This window comes from Carassius carassius, chromosome 25 (assembly GCF_963082965.1).
Source record: "Carassius carassius chromosome 25, fCarCar2.1, whole genome shotgun sequence".
Lineage (NCBI taxonomy): Eukaryota > Metazoa > Chordata > Actinopteri > Cypriniformes > Cyprinidae > Carassius > Carassius carassius.
Window position 1 is genome coordinate 20,655,219 of NC_081779.1, and position 23,368 is coordinate 20,678,586.

General features: G+C 38.5%; 3 protein-coding genes across 5 annotated transcripts in view; 2 read left to right on the plus strand and 1 right to left on the minus strand.

Annotated features, from left to right (window-relative positions):
- On the plus strand, positions 1 to 12,590 carry LOC132104393 (large proline-rich protein BAG6-like). The gene is given in 25 exon segments (XM_059509833.1): positions 1 to 112; positions 485 to 569; positions 797 to 914; positions 3,210 to 3,439; positions 3,567 to 3,638; positions 3,818 to 3,940; positions 4,061 to 4,218; positions 5,506 to 5,635; positions 5,726 to 5,929; positions 6,007 to 6,235; positions 7,418 to 7,725; positions 8,094 to 8,172; positions 8,255 to 8,562; positions 8,647 to 8,932; positions 9,012 to 9,181; positions 9,490 to 9,543; positions 9,628 to 9,730; positions 9,835 to 9,959; positions 10,040 to 10,174; positions 10,262 to 10,330; positions 10,459 to 10,653; positions 10,808 to 10,857; positions 10,859 to 10,910; positions 11,009 to 11,155; positions 11,841 to 12,590. Coding segments are annotated over 24 exon segments (3,519 nt in total). The 5' UTR covers positions 1 to 112; positions 485 to 491; the 3' UTR covers positions 11,937 to 12,590.
- A 1,428-nt stretch (positions 12,591 to 14,018) lies between these two features.
- c25h6orf136 (chromosome 25 C6orf136 homolog) lies at positions 14,019 to 20,524 on the minus strand. Of its 2 annotated transcripts, none has more exons than XM_059509835.1 (7): positions 20,330 to 20,524; positions 18,114 to 18,363; positions 17,252 to 17,926; positions 16,998 to 17,086; positions 15,554 to 15,754; positions 15,402 to 15,471; positions 14,019 to 14,328 (listed from the first exon to the last, which is right to left on the minus strand). In XM_059509835.1, exons 2-7 carry the CDS (start codon positions 18,210 to 18,212, stop codon positions 14,185 to 14,187), a joined length of 1,278 nt encoding a protein of 425 aa, XP_059365818.1. In that variant the 5' UTR covers positions 18,213 to 18,363; positions 20,330 to 20,524; the 3' UTR covers positions 14,019 to 14,184. The 2 variants fall into 2 exon arrangements, with proteins under 2 accessions (XP_059365818.1, XP_059365817.1); XM_059509834.1 differs by having other exon boundaries at positions 18,114 to 18,368.
- Positions 20,525 to 21,134: 610 nt separating this feature from the next.
- abcf1 (ATP-binding cassette, sub-family F (GCN20), member 1) overlaps positions 21,135 to 23,368 on the plus strand; it is a 16,572-nt gene continuing 14,338 nt past the window's right edge. For both annotated transcript variants that reach the window (XM_059509836.1, XM_059509837.1), the window contains exons 1-4: positions 21,135 to 21,392; positions 21,904 to 21,950; positions 22,171 to 22,248; positions 22,374 to 22,515. In XM_059509836.1, the coding sequence (XP_059365819.1) occupies positions 21,335 to 21,392; positions 21,904 to 21,950; positions 22,171 to 22,248; positions 22,374 to 22,515 (325 nt within the window). In that variant the 5' untranslated portion in view covers positions 21,135 to 21,334. The remainder of the gene's footprint in view (positions 21,393 to 21,903; positions 21,951 to 22,170; positions 22,249 to 22,373; positions 22,516 to 23,368) is intronic.

Below are 23,368 nucleotides of genomic sequence, written 5' to 3' on the forward strand. Positions count from 1 at the left end.
CTTCCCGACAAAGCACCGTTTGGGATTAGCTAGCTGCTTAGCTAGCATGTTGTGTAGGATACAAATATAATTAAAAACTAAATCGCCGAGCTGCCACAGTTATCCTTTAAAAGTATGGTGTTAAATCCTTTGCATTTCTCACCCAGATATGCTCTGCAGCTTCATATGTAACGTTATTTTATCCTAAAATTAACAACCGAGTCGCTTTGACTGTTGTTAGCCTGGTAACGTTATAATAATGGTCTTGAACAATAGCAATAATGTATGACCATTGGTAAATATATTTAAAAAAAAAATAATAATAATAATAATAGGTGTCGCTATTTTGCTTAGTCTTTTATTAACGTTATTATGGGTTCTGATTTTATCGCAAGCAGTGTAGATGATGTGCTTCACAGCATTTAATTGCTAACATTAGTCCTTGTAATCATTTTTGGACGCGTTCTTCATCCTCTCGACTTTTTAAAGAGATTTTGACCCACAGGAAAGTGATGGAGGGACCAGGAGCTGTAGAGGTGACCGTGAAGACTCTGGACTCCCAGAGCAGGACGTTCACTGTCAGGGGAGAGGTGTGTGTCTGTGTGCTCTATCATACCATCAGTCATAGACGCAAACATTATGAGAGGAATTCATTTGCGCTTTGACTGTTTTGTATGTAACACAAATAGCTCATTTAACAAAGTATAACACAGACCGCTATATATGGAAACGCTGTTAAATACGTTACTCTTTAAATCGATAAACCAATTAGGTTTCCCTTTATAATCGGATTGTCACCTCTCTTACTTTCTCTCAGTGGACAGTGAAACAGTTTAAAGAACACATTGCTCCTGCTGTTGAAATCCCGGTGGATAAGCAGAGGTTGATTTACCAGGGTAAAGTGCTGCAGGATGAGAGGACACTCACAGAATACAGTGAGTGATGCTTGGTCTCTGTTGTTTTTTGCACTGGTACTGTTCACTGTTTGTGTGAACAAGTCAACAGATGCTGAATTAGGAACAACATGCTACTCTGCATTTGTGGGTCTTCATTAAAAATGTCTAAATGAGTCAATGATTTATTTAAAAATGCTGATTCATTCAAGAATGAATGTTTGTAAATATTTGCATTGGCAAAATCAGACAAAGTAAGGCTGTACAATTACAGGTGCACCTCAATAAATTAGAATGTTGTGGAAAAGTTCATTTATTTAAGTAATTCAGTGGTCCAAAGTCCTCTTTTCAGATGCAAGTTTGTGTTACAATTGGAAACCAAGGTCCTAGAGTCTGGAGGAAGGGTGGAGAAGCTCATAGCCCAAGATGCTTGAAGTCCAGTGTTAAGTTTCCACAGTCTGTGATGATCTGGGGTGCAATGTCATCTGCTGGTGTTGGTCCATTGAGTTTTTTTAAAATCAAAGTCACTGCACCCATTTACCAAGACATTTTGGAGCACTTCATGCTTCCTTCTGCTGACCAGCTTTTTGAAGATGCTGATTTTATTTTCCAGCAGGATTTGGCAACTGTCCACACTACCAAAAGTTGGTTAAATGACCATGGTGTTGGTGTGCTTGACTGGCCAGCAAACTCACCAGACCTGAACCCCAGAGAGAATCTATGGGCTATTGTCAAGAGGAAAATGAGAAACAAGAGACCAAAAAATGCAGATGAGCTGAAGGCCACTGTCATAGAAACCTGGGCTTCCATACCACCTTAGCAGTGCCACAAACTGATCACCTCCATGTCACGCCAAACTGAGACAGTAATTAAAGCAAAAGGAGCCCCTACCAAGTATTGAATACATGTACAGTAAATGAACATACTTTCCAGAAGGCCAACAATTCACTAAAAATGTTTTTATTTATTTTTTATTGGTTTTATGAAGTATTCTAATTTGTTGAGATTGTGAATTGGTAGGTTTTTGTTAAATGTGAGCCAAAATCATCACAATTAAAAGAAACAAAGACTTGAACTACTTCAGTCTGTGTGAATTAATTTAATACAGGAGTTCAACAATTTTTAGTTGAATTACTGAATTAAATGAACTTTTTCACGACATTCTAATTTATTGAGATGCACCTGTATTTGTGTTGTAATCTAGATATTGGCTAGTTAGTTCTTCTTTATTTTTTATATTTTTGACATTTCCTTGCGTTGGTTTAAAAGGATAGTTCACCCAAAAATTCACCTAGGATGTACACACCCTCAAGCCATCCTAGGTGTATATGACTTTTTTTTCTTCTGGCTCTTCCATGCTTTATAATGGAAGTGAATAGTAGTTGAGACTTTAAAGCCAAAAAAAGTGCATCCATCCATCATAAAAATTGTCCCACACTGCTCTTGGGGGTTAATAAAGATTTCTTGAAGTGAAGTGATGTGTCTGTGTAAGAAAAATATCCATATTGGATCAATGGACAATGTCCTCCTTACTACGTTTCTGGGCCTTGAATGTGGTAGTTCCCTTTCTGTCTATGGAGGGTTAAAAAGCTCTCGGATTTCATCAAAAATATCTTAATTCGTGTTCCGAAGATGAACGAAGGTCTTATGGTTTTGGAATGACATGAGGGTGAGTAATTAATGAAAGAATTTTCATTTTTGAGTGAACTATCCCTTTAATCTTCCCATTCCCAACCTGGCAAACGCATAGATATGCTCTCTTTCCACTGTATAAAAATACCAAAGAGCAGTGGTGTAAACACTCCAGATATTCTCTTCACATGAAAGTGTTAAAATCTAGTCTATGTTCCTTCCATTTTTGCTGTTTGTTGCAAATCTGCAATCAAAAATCTCAGTGCAAACTGTAATAAAAGCAAACGTGAATCTCAGCTATTGTTTACGATTATGGTTGCTGAATAAATGTGTATGATGGGCATAGGCTCTGAATTTTTTTTTTAATAGCTTTAGACTAAGATTCTGTCCTGTCTGAAGATTATTATAATTTTTTTATATTTTGAGCCAATTTTTGTATACGAGCAACAGAGCACATGTTTGTGCATTAGTTTTTTGTGTTCGACCTGAAAGTGTGGTAGTGTGTGATTGTCGTTTAGTGCATGCTGCCCAGTTTTTCCCCTGTAATCATTCATAAAGTGCATGATATCTAATGTTTTCAAATCTGTTCAGATTTTAAAAGTTGTGTAGTGTATTCCAGCCTTAAAACAAAGTAATTGAGATCTGGTATAACTATAATCAAAAAACTTTTTTTTTTTTTATGATAAAAACAACCCTGTTTTTCAGATGTTGATGGGAAGGTCATTCATCTTGTGGAGCGAGCACCTCCTCAGAGCAGTCAGTCTGGAGGTGGAGGAGGTGGAGTTTCTGGCTCCTCGGTTACAACGGATGGAGGATCCACCTCCTCTCAGTCCTCCACCTTTCCAGGAATTCCACATGACCGTAATGCCAACAATTATGTCATGCTGGGCACTTTAAATCTGCCTGTGAATATTATGGACCCACAGCAAATACAGGTTACAGTGCTTTCCTTATGTCAAGAGACACGTGTTTTCAATATGTGATGTTTAACCTCAGACAGCCAGTGTAAGAAATGCATTAGAGGTCCTGTTATTAAAGAAAATTGAAATTTTACCCCTCTAGATGTCAGTGCAGCAGATGTTGGCTGGTGTTGGAGAAATGGGGCGTAATGTCAGAATGAGCACTAGCACAGGAGTGAGTCATCCTTTCATCTTTCTAACTTCACGTATCATACTTATATAATAATGAACATTATAAGCAGTGTACAGAATGTTGTATTAGAGGCGGTTATGTTTTGTCTGGTCACAGTCTGTTGTTTAAAACTGAAGGTTATCTCTGGACACATCTACAGTAATTTGTTTCTTCTCTCACAGAGCAGCGGCTCTGTGGATGTCCATATCAACGTGGACCAGTCAGTGCAGAGTGAGCCCAGGATGAGGCTCCAGCTGGCTGAAAGCCTGCTGCGAGAGACACAGGCTTTAATCCACAGACTTGAGGTGCAGAACAAATATTTACATCATGAAACAATCTTACTGGTTTTCTTAATTACATATAAAAATCATTCAGCCTGATGCTTATTTTCAGATGAGCAGTTACTTTAATTTTTTTTGTTTCAGGGTCAATCAAGTGAACCGTCATCTCAGCAGGAGACACCACCTTCTCAGCCACTATCATCATCATCATTCTCAGCAGAACCAATGGACAGCTCCCCACCTCCACCCTCCTCCTCGTCCTCTGCTTCACAGACAGTAGGAGCAACTCACTCTGGACCCAAGTAAGAGATGAATATTAGGATCATGGGGGGAAATAGTGTATCCAATGTTAAAGTAAAGAATTGTTTTAGTTTACTCATCCTGATGCCATCCTTAGAACAGTAAATAAGATTTTTAGCTAAAACCATTGTCCTTGGTGATCCGTAAAAGTCAAGTCAGTGGCTACTGTCACTTGAGAGTCAAAAAACATATACAACACAAGCAATACGACATTAATACACGTGGCTCCTGATGATATATTTTAGGAGGTCATTTTTAAAAATATAATTATTCAAGATTTCCTTGTTATGGGGGAAACATTGATATTTTGCAATCTGAACCTTGTTTTGTCATAGAAAGATCAAATTGTGTGGTATACACTACCATTCAAAAGATTAGGGTCATTTTTTATATTTTTGAATGCAGTCTTATGCTCAACAAGGCTGTATTTATTTATTCAAAAATACAGTAAAACAATAATATTGTCATATATTGTTATTTTAAAATGTAATTTATTCCTGTGATGGCAAAGCTGAATTATCTTCAGTTTCACATGATTCCTTAGAAATTATACAAATTTGCATTAAACAATGTTGTTACCAGTTCTGCTGTATTTCTAAGCAGTTGTATTTCTGCCTTTCCAAAAGCGCCACCTGTTGGCAGTGAATGAATGTGCATTTTCAGTCAGCTCTGCTGGTGTTTTTATTTAGACTAATGTGAAAACCAACCCGTGTTTTTACGCTGCAAACACGCAGAGTTGTAAATGTGAACTGGTGGATCCACAAGAATATAATGCATTATTAATATATAAACAATTTAGACAGTAAAATATGTTGTTTAATTAATTTAATAATTGATTGATAATAATTGTTTAAATTAACATAATAATTGATACATTTGACTCAAAAAATGGTTTAAGGGCTGAAATGTGAAGTTCATCATCATTTGAAACTTTTTATTGTTGTGAAAATCTGAACTGTAAATAATGCTTTTTACAGTTTAATGTGTTGCCATAGACATTGCCCCACCCTGCTCATAGGGTATTCATTTTAGTTGTTCAGGCCTTAAAAAAGGTCTCAAAAAGTCTTACATTTCAGTTTAAAAATCATGCAGGTATCCTGTATTTGAAATGTAAATCTTTTGTAACATTATAAATGTCTTTACTTTTGATCAGTTGTGTACTTGCTGAATAAAAGTGAAAAAAAAAAAAATCACACTGTCCCCGAAAGTGAGGTGTATCATCATCTCATCAGCCCATTATTTTTTTCACATGTCCAAGACAAGTGTAACTTATTTCTGTGTCTCAACAGTCACCCCAGCCCTTTAGAGTTGGTGGAGGTTCTGTCAGAGGTGCGAAGGGTGGAGGAGCGCCTCCATCCATTCATGGAGAGAACACATTCCATCCTTGGAGCAGCCAGTTTTGCTGACTACAACAACAATGTATGCCCTAGATAGTTGAATGCTACATCATTGTCATATGCGCTATAAATATGGCATTGTTCATTTTCTGAAAACTGGTTTCTCGGACAGACTCAAGAATGTGAGGAGGATCAGCGCACTCTCAATTTGATTGGAGAGTCACTCCATCTCCTGGGCAACACTTTGGTGGCTCTGAGTGACCTCCGATGCAATTTATCAGCTCAGCCACCCCGCCACTTACATGTGGTGCGGCCCATGTCTCACTACACCTCCCCTGTTGTGCTGCAGAGTGGACCAGCCCATATTCCTATTCCTGTGAGCTAACCAACTATATGTACAAAACTATTTTCATACTGTTCAAGCAGTTAACCTCACAATATGTCATCTTCCAGATGAACCTGGGCTCTACTGTGACAATGACTGCAAACAGCAGACAGACAAGCGAGGGTCAAGTCCAACCTCCACAGCCAAGCAACCAATCAGAGCCACAGGGTCAGGCACCTCCTCCTCCACAGAACGGTGCCAGTCAACAAACGGGTCACAGTCAGGGGACTCCAAGAGTGATCAGAATCACTCACCAGACCATGGAGCCAGTGGTCATGATGCAGATGAACTTGGATGGTATGCCACCCACCCATCCAATCAGACCCCAGTGTTCTTAGCACTGTATTTCAGCCATGCTGCCCATTCCCGGTCTGCTAAACATCTGAAGATCCCAGACACTTTTCTTCGTCATGAAATTATTTTTACTATTTAAAATAGTTCCTTTCAGAAAAGGCCTTTTTCAGACCTGGAATGGGCAGTTGTAGTGTAACTGTCAACCACTGATCTGTGCATTTCTGTGCAGCAGATTCAGACAGTGGAGCTCAGGGCCAAAGGCAACAGAATACCAGCGCTGCTGGAGAGACTGGTTAGTTTGCACCTCTCTCTATAATCAGTAACCAGCTGTCCCAACATTAACATGTGCTAGTGTCTTAAAAAAAAGTTCACTCAAAAAATTACATTTTATGATTATTCAAAACCAGTTTGACTCCTCACCCTCTTCCACGGAACACAAAACAAGAAATATTTGCCGAATTTTCATAGTGCTTGTTCTCCATGCAATTAACTAAATGGGGACAGGGGCTGAAGAGATCCAGAAAGAAAAATAATAATGATAATAATAAAATTCACCATATACATTGTAGTCTTTAAACATGGGTTGCCCATTGGGGTGCTAAGGGCCCATGGATAATATAAAAATAAAAATTGTAAATACATATTGGGCATTGTTTATTTTTCATTTTGAAGACTAGCCAAAATCATTATTGTATTGACAACAATAGTTTTATATTTGAAGTTTATGAGGTTTCTGGAATTAAATGTGTATTAGATATTCAAAGAATTATTTAAACGCTATCAAGAGTGTTTGCTTTTCTATCATTAAACACAACTGTTAAACAAAGCGTAAACTAATGAAGATGGAGAATGGGAGCTCCTGTGCATCTACAGTTCTTAGTCCTACTTATGACACTTATCGGCCAAACAGAAAAATAATATCACATTATGCAATAATTAAAAAAATTCTGGGTATCAGCCGAAATATCGGTCTACAACTGGTCACTGGTTGTCACGTTTGGTCACTTACATCAAACCATACGCAGCTAAATAAAGCGCTTATAATGTTAAAGTGCTATTTTTGAATTATGATGTAACGCAGCTGTTGTTTGTCAGTTGTGTGTAGTCTTGTCTGGGAAGTTTTGACCTTGCAACAGTTTATATTGCCAGCAGTGTTAATAGTCACTTTTCATCTGTTCTCTGAAGGCAACACGACACCCATCCATGTACCAGGACTGCCTCCTGAGTTCATGCAGGCCATCATGCATCAGATCTCCCAACAGGCTGTCGCCATGGCAGCCGCAGCCTCTGCCGGACACCAGGGGCAGCAGCAAGGCACTGATGGCTCAGGGGCCCAGAGTTCAGACAGCCAGGCTCCTCCGCCACCTCAGGCCAGGGTGATCATCACACGGCCCTCCTTATCTCCACACATCCCTCAACCCATGAGCACTAGAGGGACCACCATCAACCTGCGGGAAACAGTGCCCCCCTCAGCAGGACAACAGACTAATCAAGTATGAATCTTAATGCTACATAATTTCAGTTTGGAGGTTCATAAACCCAAAGCCCCTTTCAAATAATATCTGTTTACTCTGTGGCCATATTTGCAACACTTCTGATCAGCTATTTCAAGCATCCAAGTTTTGTATTCTTGAATGGGAAAGTCCTAAAATTTCTAAAACTGCTTGCCACACTCACATTTAAATTGCATATTTAAAATCAGCAACAAAAATGTTGTTTCGTCTGCTCAAGTATAAGAAAAATGCAAATTAATGGGTGATGCAAATTAATTATTTCATTCGAAATAATATGAATGCATTTTCTTGCCATATCTAATGTCCTTGCGTAAAACTCATAGTTCCATTTTTGTTCTTCAATCAAGGGCAACCCTATGACGTCCTCTCCTCTCACACAGATGGTCAGTGGTTTGGTAGGGCAGCTTTTGATGCCATTGCACACAGGTAAGTGGTCCTTACGCGTTCGGTTCCCGTGAAAGATCTAGCATCACACAGCTTCTAAACGTATTATGTTTTCTGTCATCAGGAGACCAGATATCAACTACCTCATCGTCCCACTCCTTCTCTTTCTCTTCCACCTCTTCTATCTCCTCCTCCACTGCTCCTCCATCCTCTGCCAACACATCCGGTCAGACATCCACCCACACCACCAGCACGGCGTCTGTGGGTCAGTCCCATGAGGGAGGCCCAGGAGATAACCTAGCTCAGCTGCTGGGCTCACTTTTGGGAGGAGTTGCGGGAGCCGGTGGAGGAGTGTCTGGAGGTCCTCCTTCCATTACAGTGACCGTTCCAGGTGTCCCTGCATTTATTCAGGGTCTCTCCGAGTTCATTCAGGTTGGTGCCTTTCTCAGCAAATGGGTTTTTGTATTCTGATCTTTCTAAATGTGTTCATTCGAACGTCTTCTGTTTTCATTTCAGTCCGGCCAGCCTGTGTTTCCTCCACCAAACCAGCAGCCGCCTCCATCCTCACAAGCTACACCCTCTGCCCCTTCAGGAGCCACCCACACTGCCACCCCTCAGCCTCCCAATGGAGGTGGAGAGACCCTCAGCCCGGAGCTTTTTACAGGCATCGTGCAGGGCGTCCTGTCCACCATGATGGGCTCTCTGGGTGCTGGTCAAGGCAACACTGAGAGCATCGCCCAGTTTATTCAAAGACTTTCCCAGACCAGCAATCTCTTCACGCCAGGAGCTGGAGATGCAGTGGGTCGGTTTCTGTGATCATTTGGCAAAACTCAAAGTTGCATTTGATGAACTAGTACTGACTCGCTGTGTTTATTTGTCAGGGTTCTTTGGAGATCTGCTGTCTCTGGTGTGTCAGAGTTTCTCAATGGTGGACATGGTTCTGCTGCTGCATGGTAATCCTCAGCCTCTGAGCCGCATCCATCCCCAGCTCACAGCCTTCTTCACTGAGCACTATCTGCAAGGCCGAGAGTCCACTGATGCCAACATAGCTGTGAGTCTGAGCTCACACTGCTTTCATACATGACTTTTATTCCCAGACGAGTTACATAATAATGTTAGCCCGCACTTCGTTAAAACAACATTTATGATATTATCCTTGACAATATCACACACCTCTAACAGATACTTCTTTGAACATTTTTGAGTCATGATGCAAACATATTTTTCAGTGTGTTGATTTACTGATTCATTAAAATGGACACTTCAAAAGAACCATGAAAATAATACTGGTCTTAGAAAATAACACTTTTCTACTGAGTGCTTGTTGCAAAGATTGATGGTATTGTTTCTGTACCTTAGAGTGCTGCTGAGGACCTGATCAATGGACTAGAGGAGTACATTGCAGAGAGTTTTGTAAGTCTTGTTTGCACCTGATTTAACCTGAAACGTGTTCATCAGACACCCTAGCTGATAGTCTCTGTACTGTGTATGTTTCAGTCCACTGTGACTGTTCGAGAGGGAGTGGACATCATCCAAACCAACACGTCCTTCCTGAGACAACAGTTCACTCGCATGGCTACTCACATTCTGCGCTGTACAGGTGACCACCATACCATCCAAACAAATGCAGACCCAAAACTGTGAATTGAAAACGATTTTGAAATCATTTTCTTAACAATACCACTGTTTCTTGTGTCTTTCCAGATAACACATTTGGTCAGCGATTGCTGTATCTGTGCACCCAGGGTCTGTTTGAGTGTTTGGCCCTCAATCTCTATTGCTTAAGAGGAGAGCAAAGAGCTTTAACCACCGTTATCAACCACCGTATTGTAAGATTTGTTGATTCATCCTTATGAAGGTTGTTTGGTGTTGCATCTTTCGACACGTTCATGTTTTACTCCTCACTCAGAGGAGGATGTCCGCTGAAGTGAACCCCAGTCTGGTGAACTGGTTGACCAGTATGATGTCCATGAGGCTGCATGTGATTTTAGAGCACAATCCAGTCACTGAGGACCAGATCCAGCATTACCTCATCTATACGCAGGTATTCACCTTCTCATCAGGATTCACTCCCAAACTGAATCACAGAATACAGAACTGAATATGCTTCGGTTATCTTTTTCACGTATAGAGTGAGTCGTCTCAGAGAACAGAGTCAGATGCACAAGCAAGCCAACAGTCAGATAGCACGAGTGTTGAGGTATGTTTCAACCGAACAAGAATGAGTCTAGTTTACCATCACACAGAAAATTATTCTTTCTAAATGAGCTGATAAAGTCTGTCTGCACTACAAACTGTATGTTATTATAGTAGTATCTGATTATACAGATGGAAGAGGGTCTGTCTCCTGCTCCTGCCACCACTGCAGAGGAAGTCATGGCATCCTCACGAGACACTGCTGATGCAGATGAACCACCTGGCAGGCCATTGTTAGAGGAGACTCGAGGAGCAGTAGCCATGGCAACTGCAGACAGGGAGGAGTCAGCTGGAGAGGCGGAGCCATGGGCAACAACTGTTCCTCCTGTGAGACTCGATTGTCTGTTGCTTTAGCGAAACATTTATTTTGTTACCTTTTTGTAATACATTAACATATAAATGACTTCAAAGTTAACAGCACAGATAAACCAACAACTGATATAGTATGTAGTGATAACGGATGTTTCTATGTTTTAATCAGGAGTGGGTACCCATCATAAGACATGACATGTTGACCCAGAGGAAGATGAAATCCGCCTCTGTCTGATGCTTATCTGCATGGGATGCCGGCCAAGAGGAGGAAGGTCTGTACCCCAACTAAATTCATTTAAAACTAAAGTGCTACCATGGATCGGCAATGCAAAATGAACAATTCAATTAAACCGCTTTCCTCCCTTCACAGACTGCACAGGGAGAGGGTCCTCACCTCTCTCTCGCTGAGGCAGTGAGTCGAGCAGCCAGGACAGCAGGGGTGCGACCTGTTACTGCTCCAGACAGCCTACAGGGGGAGCTGGAGGCAGCAGAGCTCCAGGAAGCATATACACAACAGGTAAGAAACTAAAATCCCACACCTGATCTATCCCGGGACACCTGTACAGACCAGTGTTATTCAGGGTTTCTGCATGTTTTAAAAGGTCTTAAAAAGTTTTTTTTTTGCCCTTCCATAAATAAAGGCCAGTGAACTGGGTGAAGAATAGAGTGACCTTTATAGTTACTTACACTATGTTAAGCTGATATGAATAAAACACACCGACAAATTATATCTGAATGGATTGTTGGTGTTGCTTCCATAGACATATGCGTGTATTTTTCAAACTCTAAGTGTATTGTTTCACTAGTACTTATGTGTATTTAAATGTCTGAAACCTGAAATATGCATTATGTGGTTAATAACACTGCATACAGTAGTTGTGATAATATGACAAGCGCAGTGCACGTCTCTCTGGCTCAGCGCCAGCTAAAGCGTGAAAGCACAGTTTGAATTTGGCCGTTATGTCACATCACGGAATGTTCTAAATCCCAAATGTGGGACCGTACTCCCAGGGGCATGGAAATAAGAATCCCACATGTGTGACCGTACTGCTCAAAGGGTTAAAAGGTCTTAAATCAGAGCAGAAAATCTTTTGATAAAGTCACGGCTTTTAATGTTACATATCTTCCTCAGTATTTTTCATGAGATTCATGCAGCTCTTGATCTCCGAAATGCATTGAACATTTTGAACATTGTGTTCCAGGTGAAGAGTGATATAAAGAAACGACTGCGTGATGATTCAGACTACAGCCACCAGCGGTTTCCCAACACACACAGGGCTTTTTCTGAGGACTCCTAACCAACAGCTCTGTTTACTCTGTCTTGTCATCAGTCAAACACAGTCATGCCCATGACGTCTCGAGGAGCAGCCAGTAGCGTCTCATGCATTGAGGGTTCCAAGTTTTGAAATCGTCGACTGACAACATAACTGAGATGTCTGCCATAGTCAAATGTGTGGATCGTGACTAAAAATAGAGCCGGTGAACAAGACTGGCAATGGAGGCAGAACATTTTTTTTCCCCTCTACATGGCGTCCATCTGTGGGAAACAGCATCTTATATTCTTGATGTCAAAACAGTCAGTGAGTTTTACTCTGACAGGATTCATATATGCCCCTGTCCATTGTAAATTAGCTGTACATTGTTGTAATAAGTTGTTTTAATAATGACAATAATAGCAGTTGTATTACAGGCACATATATATATTAAGAAAACCTAATTCATTCCAGCTTGACCTGCTCGATGTGTAGATAAAGAGATGTCAACATTGATGTTTACAAGCTCCAGACATGTTGAATATGATTAGATTTACAGCACTGCACATTTTAGTCATAGTGATGCCATAGAGCTGTTGTTTGTAATTATTTCTTGCATGCCAAAAACATCTTGTTGGCTCCATCATGTTGTCCATGAATGTGACTGTTACAAAATAAAATGGTCCGAGTCTAGAATTACTTCTTGTTTTAAGGAAACAGCTTTGTCTGCCTCCATATGTCCGGCCACGGAAACACAGATGGTTTAGTTAAAAAACAAAACAAACAAAAAAAACAATGACTTTTCTGTGGATATGGCACATTGCACAAATAATCCAACATTTGGTCCCTAAATTGCTAGCTGAGCAATGATTTCATTTATGGTAAATTTGCAACCCTGTGATCCATATTCAATTAATATGATTTAAACTTTATTTCATTTATTTATTAAACTTAAGTCAAACTTTAGTGACATGGCTGACAAAATGCTAATATAAAATAAATTGGACATTTTAATAATAAACATTTTTCTATCATTCCAAATTTAAGATTTTTTTTCTATGCTTTTTAAATGTCGCTTATGCTTACCAAGGCTACATTAATTGATCAAACTTACAGTAAAAGCTGTACAATTATGAAAAGTTATTACAATCTAGAAGAACTGTAAAATGTAATTGATGCAAAGCTGCCATTACTCCAGTCTTTAGTGTCACATGATCCTTCAGAAATCATTCTAACTTGCTGATTTGCATTTTTTGCATTGTCAATGTTGAAAACAGTTAATATATATGTGGAAACCATGATTAAGTTTAAAGTCCTATTTGAACCACACAAAAATAAAAACCATATATTTAGTACCTTAAATGCAACAAATTCAACATTATTTAGAAGAAAATCGAGATATCTAAATGGTAATAGACAAGAGAGAAGAACAAAGACCAAAAATATTGATGTCAGTATGCATTTATTTGTCACACAACATATTCACACAGGTTTTTGGGTAATTAGTGCAGAATTAACCACCAGAGCAATTACTCAGCAATGTTTTATATGGATTTGCTTTAACAGGTTCTGACTTTTCGGATTTGAATTGCACAGATTGTTGAGTGACAGCGTTTCATGCATTTATTGTCCATTTAAAAGCACAAGCATTTGAGACCGATGTGTTCTGACTACTTTGGGACAAAGGAAGTCCTTTAAAGTGTTTGATCTATGTCTTTACCACAGGAAGCTCAAGCAGTTGAAACCGTTCTTATTTAAACAGACTATGGGAGGAGAGTGTGTCTTATCATTACTGAGCTAAAGTGACCTATTAACCTGGAGAAAAATAACCCACGTGTTGCTTTTCAGATGCAAATACACTTCTGTACATATTTCAATAAGGAAAAAAAATTGAAAACATGGGTTTTTTCAAATAAGTGTGGACTTAATTTATATGGACGGCACGGCAAGACCAGTGCAGATTTGGCAATGCATTTATCCAGGGAGCCATATTGGCTAATAACTTATACTAGGTGACTTGCATATTGGGAAAGAAAATAAAAATTAGGAAGGTACGGGCAAACAAGAACAAGTCCAGACAGGAAACTAAACTCGCTACACAGTCCCTGGCATCACTTTCCCTTAAAGGCAACAGAAAGATTGTTTCAAGTGAGAAGAGTTTTAACTCGTTTGTTCTTGTTCCTGTGGATTTACCCCCAAAAAACTGGTAATCAATATCTCATTCACTCAACCCACACAATACAGCACTGCATCTTTTTCAGTCTTTTGAATGGCTCTGGTGCTGCTCTGCGGCTCAGGCTTGGGTCTGTCGGAGGGAGGACAGCAGGAGAGGGAGCAGGTTGAGGGCGGGACGATGTTCCTGAATGCCCAGCGCCACCAGAGCCCCGGCCAGCACTGACGTCACTTTGGGCAGCAAGGGAGGACGAGCCTCCATAACCTACCAACATAGATACACACTAAGGTTAAACCAGAGATGAAATGATCAAGTGTTGTTTTTCAATCAGAGAGCCTCGGTAGATGTCCCAGGGAGCCGCAGGATGACTTAAAGGGACAGTTCACCCAAAACTGAAAACTGTCATTTACTCAGCCTCAGGCTGTTCCAAACCTGTATGAGTTTCTTTCATTTACAGAACATAAAAGAAGATATTTTGAAGTATTTGGTAACAGAACAGTTGCTGTTCCCCATTGACTTCCATAGTATTTTATTTTTCCCATACTGTGAATGTAGATGGGGAGCAGCACCATCATTCTTCAAAATATCTTCTTTTGTGATCATCAGAATAAAAACAAAAAAACAAAAACAAAACAAGTTTGGAACAACTGAAGGTAAGTAAATAAGTCATTTTTCTTTTTTTTGGGGGGGGGGGGGGGGGTTAACTATCCATTTAAATGCATTTAAAAATAATAAATTATTATCAATATATTAATAATCTAACTCTAAATCTAAAGTGTTAAATTACACACAAAAGATGTACAATTTCCATAATACTATTTTTTTTAACTGTCAGGAAAATAATATAAATCTTGCTGTTTTAATGTGACAGACTTAAGGGAATATCGGTGACAAAATTCTTAAGTCAGCTAGCTTTCTTTTTCTTTGAATTTCGCTGTATTAATATAAAAAAGGCAACACACTGCAGATGTGGTCTGCGCTCCTATTTTTAGCTCGTAATCCTCGCTCACATTTCTTTCCTGTTTTTTCACGGAGCGCTTTAAAACATAACCGTCTACCCTTTTCACATTTCTTAAGCTAGAAAATGAAACATTAATCTGTTCAAAATGAGGAGAAAGCACATTGAAATATCCATCCCTGTTCAAGTTAATGGGGGGAAAGTTTTATTAACGCAAAAAAAAGTGCTGAACGGGGGTGTAATATGATTTGGAAATTTCGATTCACTTACACTTTGTTTGAAAATAATTAATTTTTTTTTTACTCTTTTCCTATTTAATTCTAAGAAATGTGGAAAACAAGGATATTCAAAAAAATATGGAGTAGTAAGAAAACCTCACCTTTTCAACTTTATGCCTATGTATTCGTCCATCAGAGCCAAGATAGAAGGTGGAGAATGCATCATATGTTCTGAACAGAAAAAATTAATAAATAAGACTACACAAAGATGAGCACAGGGCAAGCTTTGCTAGGCTGTCACAGCATGTCTCACCTGTAGAGGTGGCTCTTGTCTTTCTTGTAGAAGAAGATCAGAATGGAATGGAAGGGCAGGCCTTTGACTCTCCAGCGAGCTTTGATGGAGCCGTCTTCTGGATGCTTGGTCAGCTTCAGCACTTCCAGCTGAGCCTCCGCATAGTAACACAGACACATCAATCGCCAAAGCGTCAGAGTCAGCTGGTACACTACTCGACCCCTTTAGAGACAGACATAAAAACAGACCTTATACCAGTCAGATATAAGCCAAAACCAGTCAATCAATCGTAGTTCGGATTCTTTTTTGAACCATTGAAAGTGACAAACAGTCAAGAATGGTGACCCACACTCAGAATTCGTGCTCTGCATTTAACTCATCCAAAGTGCACACACACAGAGCAGTGAACACACTCACACACTCACGCACCCAGAGCAGTGTGCAATTAACAAATGTGTAATTAACAAACAAAACCACCCATGATTTATTTTTTTATTTTTTTTGGATTTAGTCTTTTCTTTTTGAAAACATTTTGCCTGGAAAAACTTAAAACTGAAGTTAACAGACTTGCTTGCAGAAAATGCTTAGTAGAAGCAAAAAATAAAAAAATAAAAATCCAACAAAGGGAAAAAAAGGTTTGAGAACAAATCTTCAGACATAAAAATGTCTTGATGCAACATTTTTTTTTAAGTTTATAAATGTATGAATTTGAAATAAAAGATGACATTAAAAAGGTTTGAAAAAATGCAATTGCTAAGATCAAATCAGATATCGCCTTATAATGAGGTTAGTTTTTGTTATTGACCAGAAGGTGTGCATAATTTGTTGAGAATGACACAGAATTAAACAAGTAATTATCTTCAAGCAAAGATTCAGTTGAATGAATGTGTTTGTGCCTCACATCATTGACCTGTAATGTGCCTGTCTTGATCCCAAGAAAACATTTGTGACCCTGAACACACAAAACCAGTCTTAAGTGTCAATTTCTCGAAATTAAGATTCATACATCATCTGAAAGCTGAATAAATAAGATTTCCATTGATGTATGGTTTATTAGGATCGGACAAGATTTGGCCGAGATACAACTATTTGAAAATCTGAAATATTGAGAAAATCATCTTTAAAGTTGTCCAAATGAATTCTTATATTTAAGGTAGGAAATTTACAAAATATCTTCATGGAACATGATCTTTACTTAATATCCTAATGATTTTGGGCATAAAAGAAAAATCGATAATTTTGACCCATACAATGTTTTTTTGGCTATTGTTCAAAATATGCCCCAGCAACTTAAGACTGGTTTTGTGGTCCGAGTCACATATGGTTTAGAGGAAACATGAAATACGTCCTATGTTATTATATATTATAAAGTATTTTATAGTTTAAAACAACAATAGTCACAGGGGTTCACTGACAGCTAGTATGACTTACTCTCAGGTCTTACATGCACCTAGAAATTCTTTACCTTGTTTTGGTGTTCAGAAGACCATTGATGAACTCAACATCTTCAGAGTACATGCTGTAGTCATGATTTTTCACAAAGAAACTAGGAAGCTGAAACACAATGTAGAACCTTATCTATTAATCGAGATTTCATTGCAATTACATTATTAAAAAGGTATCATAAATGTAATACAGCCTCCACATCAAGTGTTATTTCTCCCATTCATTTGTCTACAAATGTTCAACGGTCCAATGGTTCCCTTAAACTTGTATTACCTCCACCCTGAGCTTTTCATGCATGAGGGCCAGTTTCTCCTCATCCTCCATGTCTCTCTGGCTAGAGCTCTCCTCCACTCTCTCAGTCTCAGCGTGGCTGTAATGCATGACACTGAGGGCCGGATAGATACTCTGCCCACCCTGTCCCTTTCTTGGCTTGAACCCAATCTCTGAGACAGACTCCATCCCGGGGTAGTGAAAGCAATAGAAGCGAGATCCCAACATAAAAGGTGCAGGGCATCTCTCGGTCTCAAACAGACTTCTGAAGGAGCCTCTCTCCATCAGCTGGTTTTCATCAGTCCCATACTTTCTGGTAATGCTAATATCATCCTCTCTGCTTCCATCAACAGTAGTTAAAGGAAAAAGCAAGTCAAATGGTCTGTTGGGTCTCAAAGCAAGGAGCTCACTTAGTTTGGTTGGCCCAAGAAAGGGCACTTCCACCACGGTGTGCTGCTCATCGGTCTCTCCGGGTTTGAGCAGGACAGGCCAGCTGATGGACTCCTCCCATTCCTCCTCCTCTAGGCTGGCCGCTCGGTTCGGCTGGCACGCATGGTGGAAGGGATGGGACAGGGATGGCTGTTTAATGGACAGGTATTGTATACTGTTTGGAGGAACCAAGTTCCATGATGCACTGCTCACAGTCCTACAGTTGTCAATCAAGTGAAAGTCGGTTGTCTGCAAATCAGACAGAATTTGATTAGATCGGTCAAAACTTTTGATCAATTTAATGCATTTCTTAAGAAAAAAACAACAACTTTTGAACGGTATTGTATTTTTGTTACACTATATATGGTATTTAGGTGAACAGTCAAAAAATAGTTTGAACATTACATTTTTTTTGGTAAAAAGATGCAATGTGCACCTGACATAAATTCCAGCACTGTTTCCTCATTGGTTGTCTGCCACCATGGTTCCTGATACACCCCACCCAAAGAGAGACACCCCCTCTGCACACAGCCATTCAAGTCAAGGTGCTGAGTTGACCTCGGTGGAGTCTCAGTAAGATGACATCATCAAGCTACTCAAAGAGGAGGCAACGTGAACTCTCCCATCCAACGCTGCATCTGGTTACTCACCCATTCACAGAGACAGAAACCTTTGTCCTTCAAAACCTAACCTGGGCCAAAAAATTTATAATTACATTTAAATCACACTGACAAGACCAGATATTCAGATATACTTCAACTTCTCGCTGTATTTCATTAAGCTGACTTCCTGTGTGAGCCATATCCCATTTTTGTTGCCATTCTTTAATGAAATAAACTTTTATTATTACTTTTGCTTCATATTTACCAAGTGAAATAGCTTATTCATAATCTCCTCACTTTCCAAAGCCTGTTTTGTTAACCCACCCACCACTTCATTGCCCTCTATCCCTCTGTGACCTAGTATCTACATATACATTTTCAAAATGCTCCTTCTGTTCTGTTAATATTCATTAAATATTTTGTCTACTGTGGGATGTGATGGAATTAATGTTGAACATTCTCTTCCTGGAGAAGCGCCCATAAAAGGATTTCTGCTGTCTATGATGTCATACAGGGACATATTTGGCACAGATCTCCTCTGTCATACATCCAACTCATGACTTCGGTCATGTTTAAAATGAGAATCCGTCTCTTTAAAGGTGTAAATAAATGATAATGCATGAAATAGATATTTAGACAACCCCTTTAATTTCTTTCAAAATAAAATCTACAAAATTCTGAATGGCAGTGCACAGGCACACATCATTAGTCATGAGTGCAAAACTCTTACAATGCAGACAAATGGAAAACACAAACAAATTAGGATCAGTAAATCTTCCAATAAAAAGATGACACATGGGCTAAATTACATTAAATCAATTGACATGTCCTACAGTTACTTTTACATCCCAGGTGAGAGATTAACTCTTGTACTGCATTAAAACATTTTTTAAAGTCAGTTTTTTCTGTTTTGCTGTAGTCTGTCAGTAGTAAATATCAGTTTACATTTCCAAACATTATTTTTGCCATTAAATATAATAATCCAGTGAGACTTATGTTTGCACAAGGAGTCTATCAGCAGCCAGAGATCTGATCTCATCATCATCAATCTGTCCGGAATAACATGAAGAAACAGAACAAACTGAGACAGACTCAATCCAGAAGAACTGTGGCAATGTCTCCAAAACGCTTCAAGAAACCTGCAAAGCTACAGTACTGTGCAAAGTTTTAGGCACTTGTGTAACAATGCTGTAAAGTGAAGATGGCATCAAAAATAATGTCATAAATAGATTTTATTACTGAACTTCTATTAACTTAACTAAATTAAATCAGCATTTGGTGTGACCACACTTGTGCATTGTTTTTCAGGTAGCTTTGCAGGTTTCTTGAAACATTTTGGAGACATTGCCACAGTTCTTCTGGATTGAGTCTGTCTCAGTTTGTTCTGTTTCTTCATGTTATTCCAGACAAACTGATGATGATGAGATCAGATCTCTGGCTGCTGTCAGACGCCTTGTGCAAACAAAAGTCTCACTGGATTATTACAATTAATGGCAAAAACAATGTTTGGAAATGTAAACTGATATTTACTACTGACACACTACAGCAAAAGACAGAAATAACTGACTTAAAACCATTTTTTATTGGTGAAAATACTAGTGGCCTAATACTTTTGCACAGTAGTTATTGTATAACAAAAAAGAAAGGGTTGAGGTGTGTAGTATATTGTTCAGTCATCCGTTTGAATTAAAACAAGCCTTGTGTCCACGTTTTAGATTAGACAAATATATTATATTTACAGTAGAACAGGTATTTACAGTGATCAGACCCAGCCTGACACATGTACATCACGCTTTGGTCACACTTTACAAATCAACACTGTCAACTCAGCTGACAACCTCACAAACACAACCAATACTTTCCGAAACAAAGTGAACGATTACAAAGAGGATAGTGCCTCGGCTGAAAGCGAACAAAGACAATAGGTTTCCTGTCTGATTGGGTTGGGCAGATAATAGTTAACGTTAGTATGTTAGTCTTCATATCTGTAAGTTACATGCCAATCAGTTGTTAGCTGTCCTGCTTGTAAACATGAAATGCATTACATTACCTGTCCTCCGTGAATCTGACAAAATGATGTGAAGCGTCAGCTCACTGTGCAGAGATGCGAGAGTGTATCCAAATCTGATTGACGCTAATTTTGATGTGATTTAGATAGAACACGAATTAGTAGTCAACGTTACACAAATGTCACTCTCCTTATGTCCTTGCCCGGCGTATGTCTGCCCTTCTGCGCATGCGCACATCACATTGACGACTTCTAGAAGCGGAAACTGCCCGTTAGAGCGGCATCCAGCGGCGAGCGCGACATACTGCAAGACGCTCACGCCCCTTATCAACTATGGCGGCTCTCTCTTTTCAAAATAAAAGTCTTAAACTCATGTTGTACATTGTCATGAAATAGCACCGACTTTATTTTCAGATTTTATTACAGTATTTCTGATATTACTTTCTTATATTATATTATATTATATTATATTATATTATATTATATTATATTATATTATATTATATTATATTATATTATATTAGGTCACACATATCAGTCAACAATATATGGGTCATCCTTTGGCTTTGGTAGTTGCTTGTAAAACTGTGCGTATTTTTATTGCTACTATAGTAAGTACATGTAACGTGTAACAAGAACACTAAAATAAAGTATTATATTATATTATATTATATTATATTATATTATATTATATTATATTATATTATATTATATTATATTATATTATATTATATTATATTATATTATATTATATTATATTATATTATATCCACGGTAGCAGACTTTAATTGACTTTAAATTTGAAATCATTCGTTTTAGGCAACGCCAGTGCAGTTCCTTGGGCGGCCTAAGTGAGGTTTTGGCGCTGTCGCGAACCGAGCTCCCGGCGATTGAGTGTGTAGCACCACAGTAGCACTGCGCGGTTAGGCCGCATGTGATGTGAGCTACAGTGTGCTCGTGTGCATTGTCATCTGTGAGACATCCTCGAGTCTAATTTCAATACCTTATTGCCATTCCTTGAGAGAGAAAAAAAGATTAAGCAGAAAAATGCCAAAGAAATCAAAAGAAGTCGCTGAGTGGGAGGGTGATGATGAACCACAAACAGGTAAGTTAACGTTAAGAGTGTGGGTTTCTGTTACACCACACTCTCATAATAATAACGATATGAAAATGATGCAACTATTTTGTAAAAGTTTACATGATGACAGCTCTGCTATGTGTAGTGTAGACACAGAGGTTGTGATTTATTGTATTTTTCTTAGCCCATTAACGTTATTCTTCGACAGAAGTGGGTTTATGTTGGTGAGGAGTTTGATATTTCACTTTCATTGCATCATTTTGCCAACCTGATATAATTTAAGACCATATTCTCTGTGTGATCCATGTTTCAACTGAGCAAGTTTTAAATGACCTATTGGGGGGGGGGGGGGGGGGTGCGTGCCTGTGTTGCCTGAAAATGCTGTCTAAGTATCCAGCTCACTGGATTTGTTGAGATAGCTATTGTTTTAAATCCTGTACACAAACCATTCTTTCTTTGGCATTGTCCCACTGCTTTGTTCACTCGAGTGTGTTCATGTGTACAGAAGTGTGTAACATAATGACTTTTCTTTGTTTAGACAAACATGTCAAAAAAGGAAAGAAGGATAAGAAGGTGAAGAAAAGTGTAAGTTTTCCGTTTTGTTAAACCACAACTGATTTATTATAACTTTAATTCTTAACAGCATTATGCTTAAAACATCAAGTATTCATTCAATTTCAATTTTTTTCAGTTACCCATAAGAATATTTCATTAATAATTGCAAAAATAATAACTAAAGCGTTTTAAAACTCATATCTCTGACAGCTGAATTGTTATTTGTCATTTTTTATTTCATAATTTTCAGTTTTTTGAGGAGCTGGCATCAGACAATAATCCAGAAAAAGTTGAACAGCCACCAGTGAAAGAGGCACAAGGGAAACAGGTGCGTTATTTCAATTTAAGTGTTTTTCAATACATTATATAAAGTAAAATAATAATAATTACATTTAAACATAAAGATATAAACCGCCAAATATGTTAATTTTCAGACTGCCTTGTCATTTTTAGCCTCAGAAGAAAAAGAAGGACAGACGAAAATGGAAAGCAGGAGACGATGAGGATGATGATGATGATGATGACGCGGAGGTCATGCAGCGCCTCAAGAAACTGTCAGTCCAGCCCAGTGATGAAGATGAAGAGGAGGAAGAGGGTAATGCCATAAACTTAGTTTGTGCCAGCATGTCACACATAAGAGATGCTCTTATATGTAATATTTCATTATATAATTAATTACAGTATTTTTTATAAAAGCATTTGTGCATTTATACTAAATGTATCTTTCATACAAATACCTGGCTGGAAACCATAGTTACATTGTTATATTTTTACCATGGTATTGCTGTATGTGTGGTTTTAACTCTGGTTATTATGATCTAAATGTACGTTACTATTGAAGACCAACTGTTCATTTTAATAAAACTCAGTCAGAATAATTAAATTTCACCATATAAAACTGAGGTTGTTACAATTTAGAGAAATGGTGCTGTTTTTGATAATGAACCTAAATTTACATCTGCAGCCTAACTCAAGCTTTTACTGTCAGCTCAAGTAAAGCTACTGTCACATGTGTGTTTCTAAGAGACAAAAACTTAATATTATTAATATTAATAGTGCAGCCTGCACTGCAAACTGTGCTGAACATACGCATCATCAAAGTCAAGAAGACAAACCTGTTTAATGATTACAATATCACTCATTAAAACATGCAGATACTAAGAAATTAATTTTTCTATATTGACATTTATTTTTGTTGAGAAAAAATGACTGGAAAAGTCTATTAAGAATTCAAAAGCGTGAAGTGCTTGTCATGTTCTGACCTTAAAGAGATGTTTTAAACCACAATTAATGGCCTGGTTTCACTTAGGAACAAAATTTGCCTTTAAACGTAAATTTATCGTGATTATTATTGATACCGACTGACATGAACAATTTGATTGTGATCTTTTTTTTTTTTTTTGGGCTATATCGCTCAGCCCTACATCACACCACACGTTTAACATTAT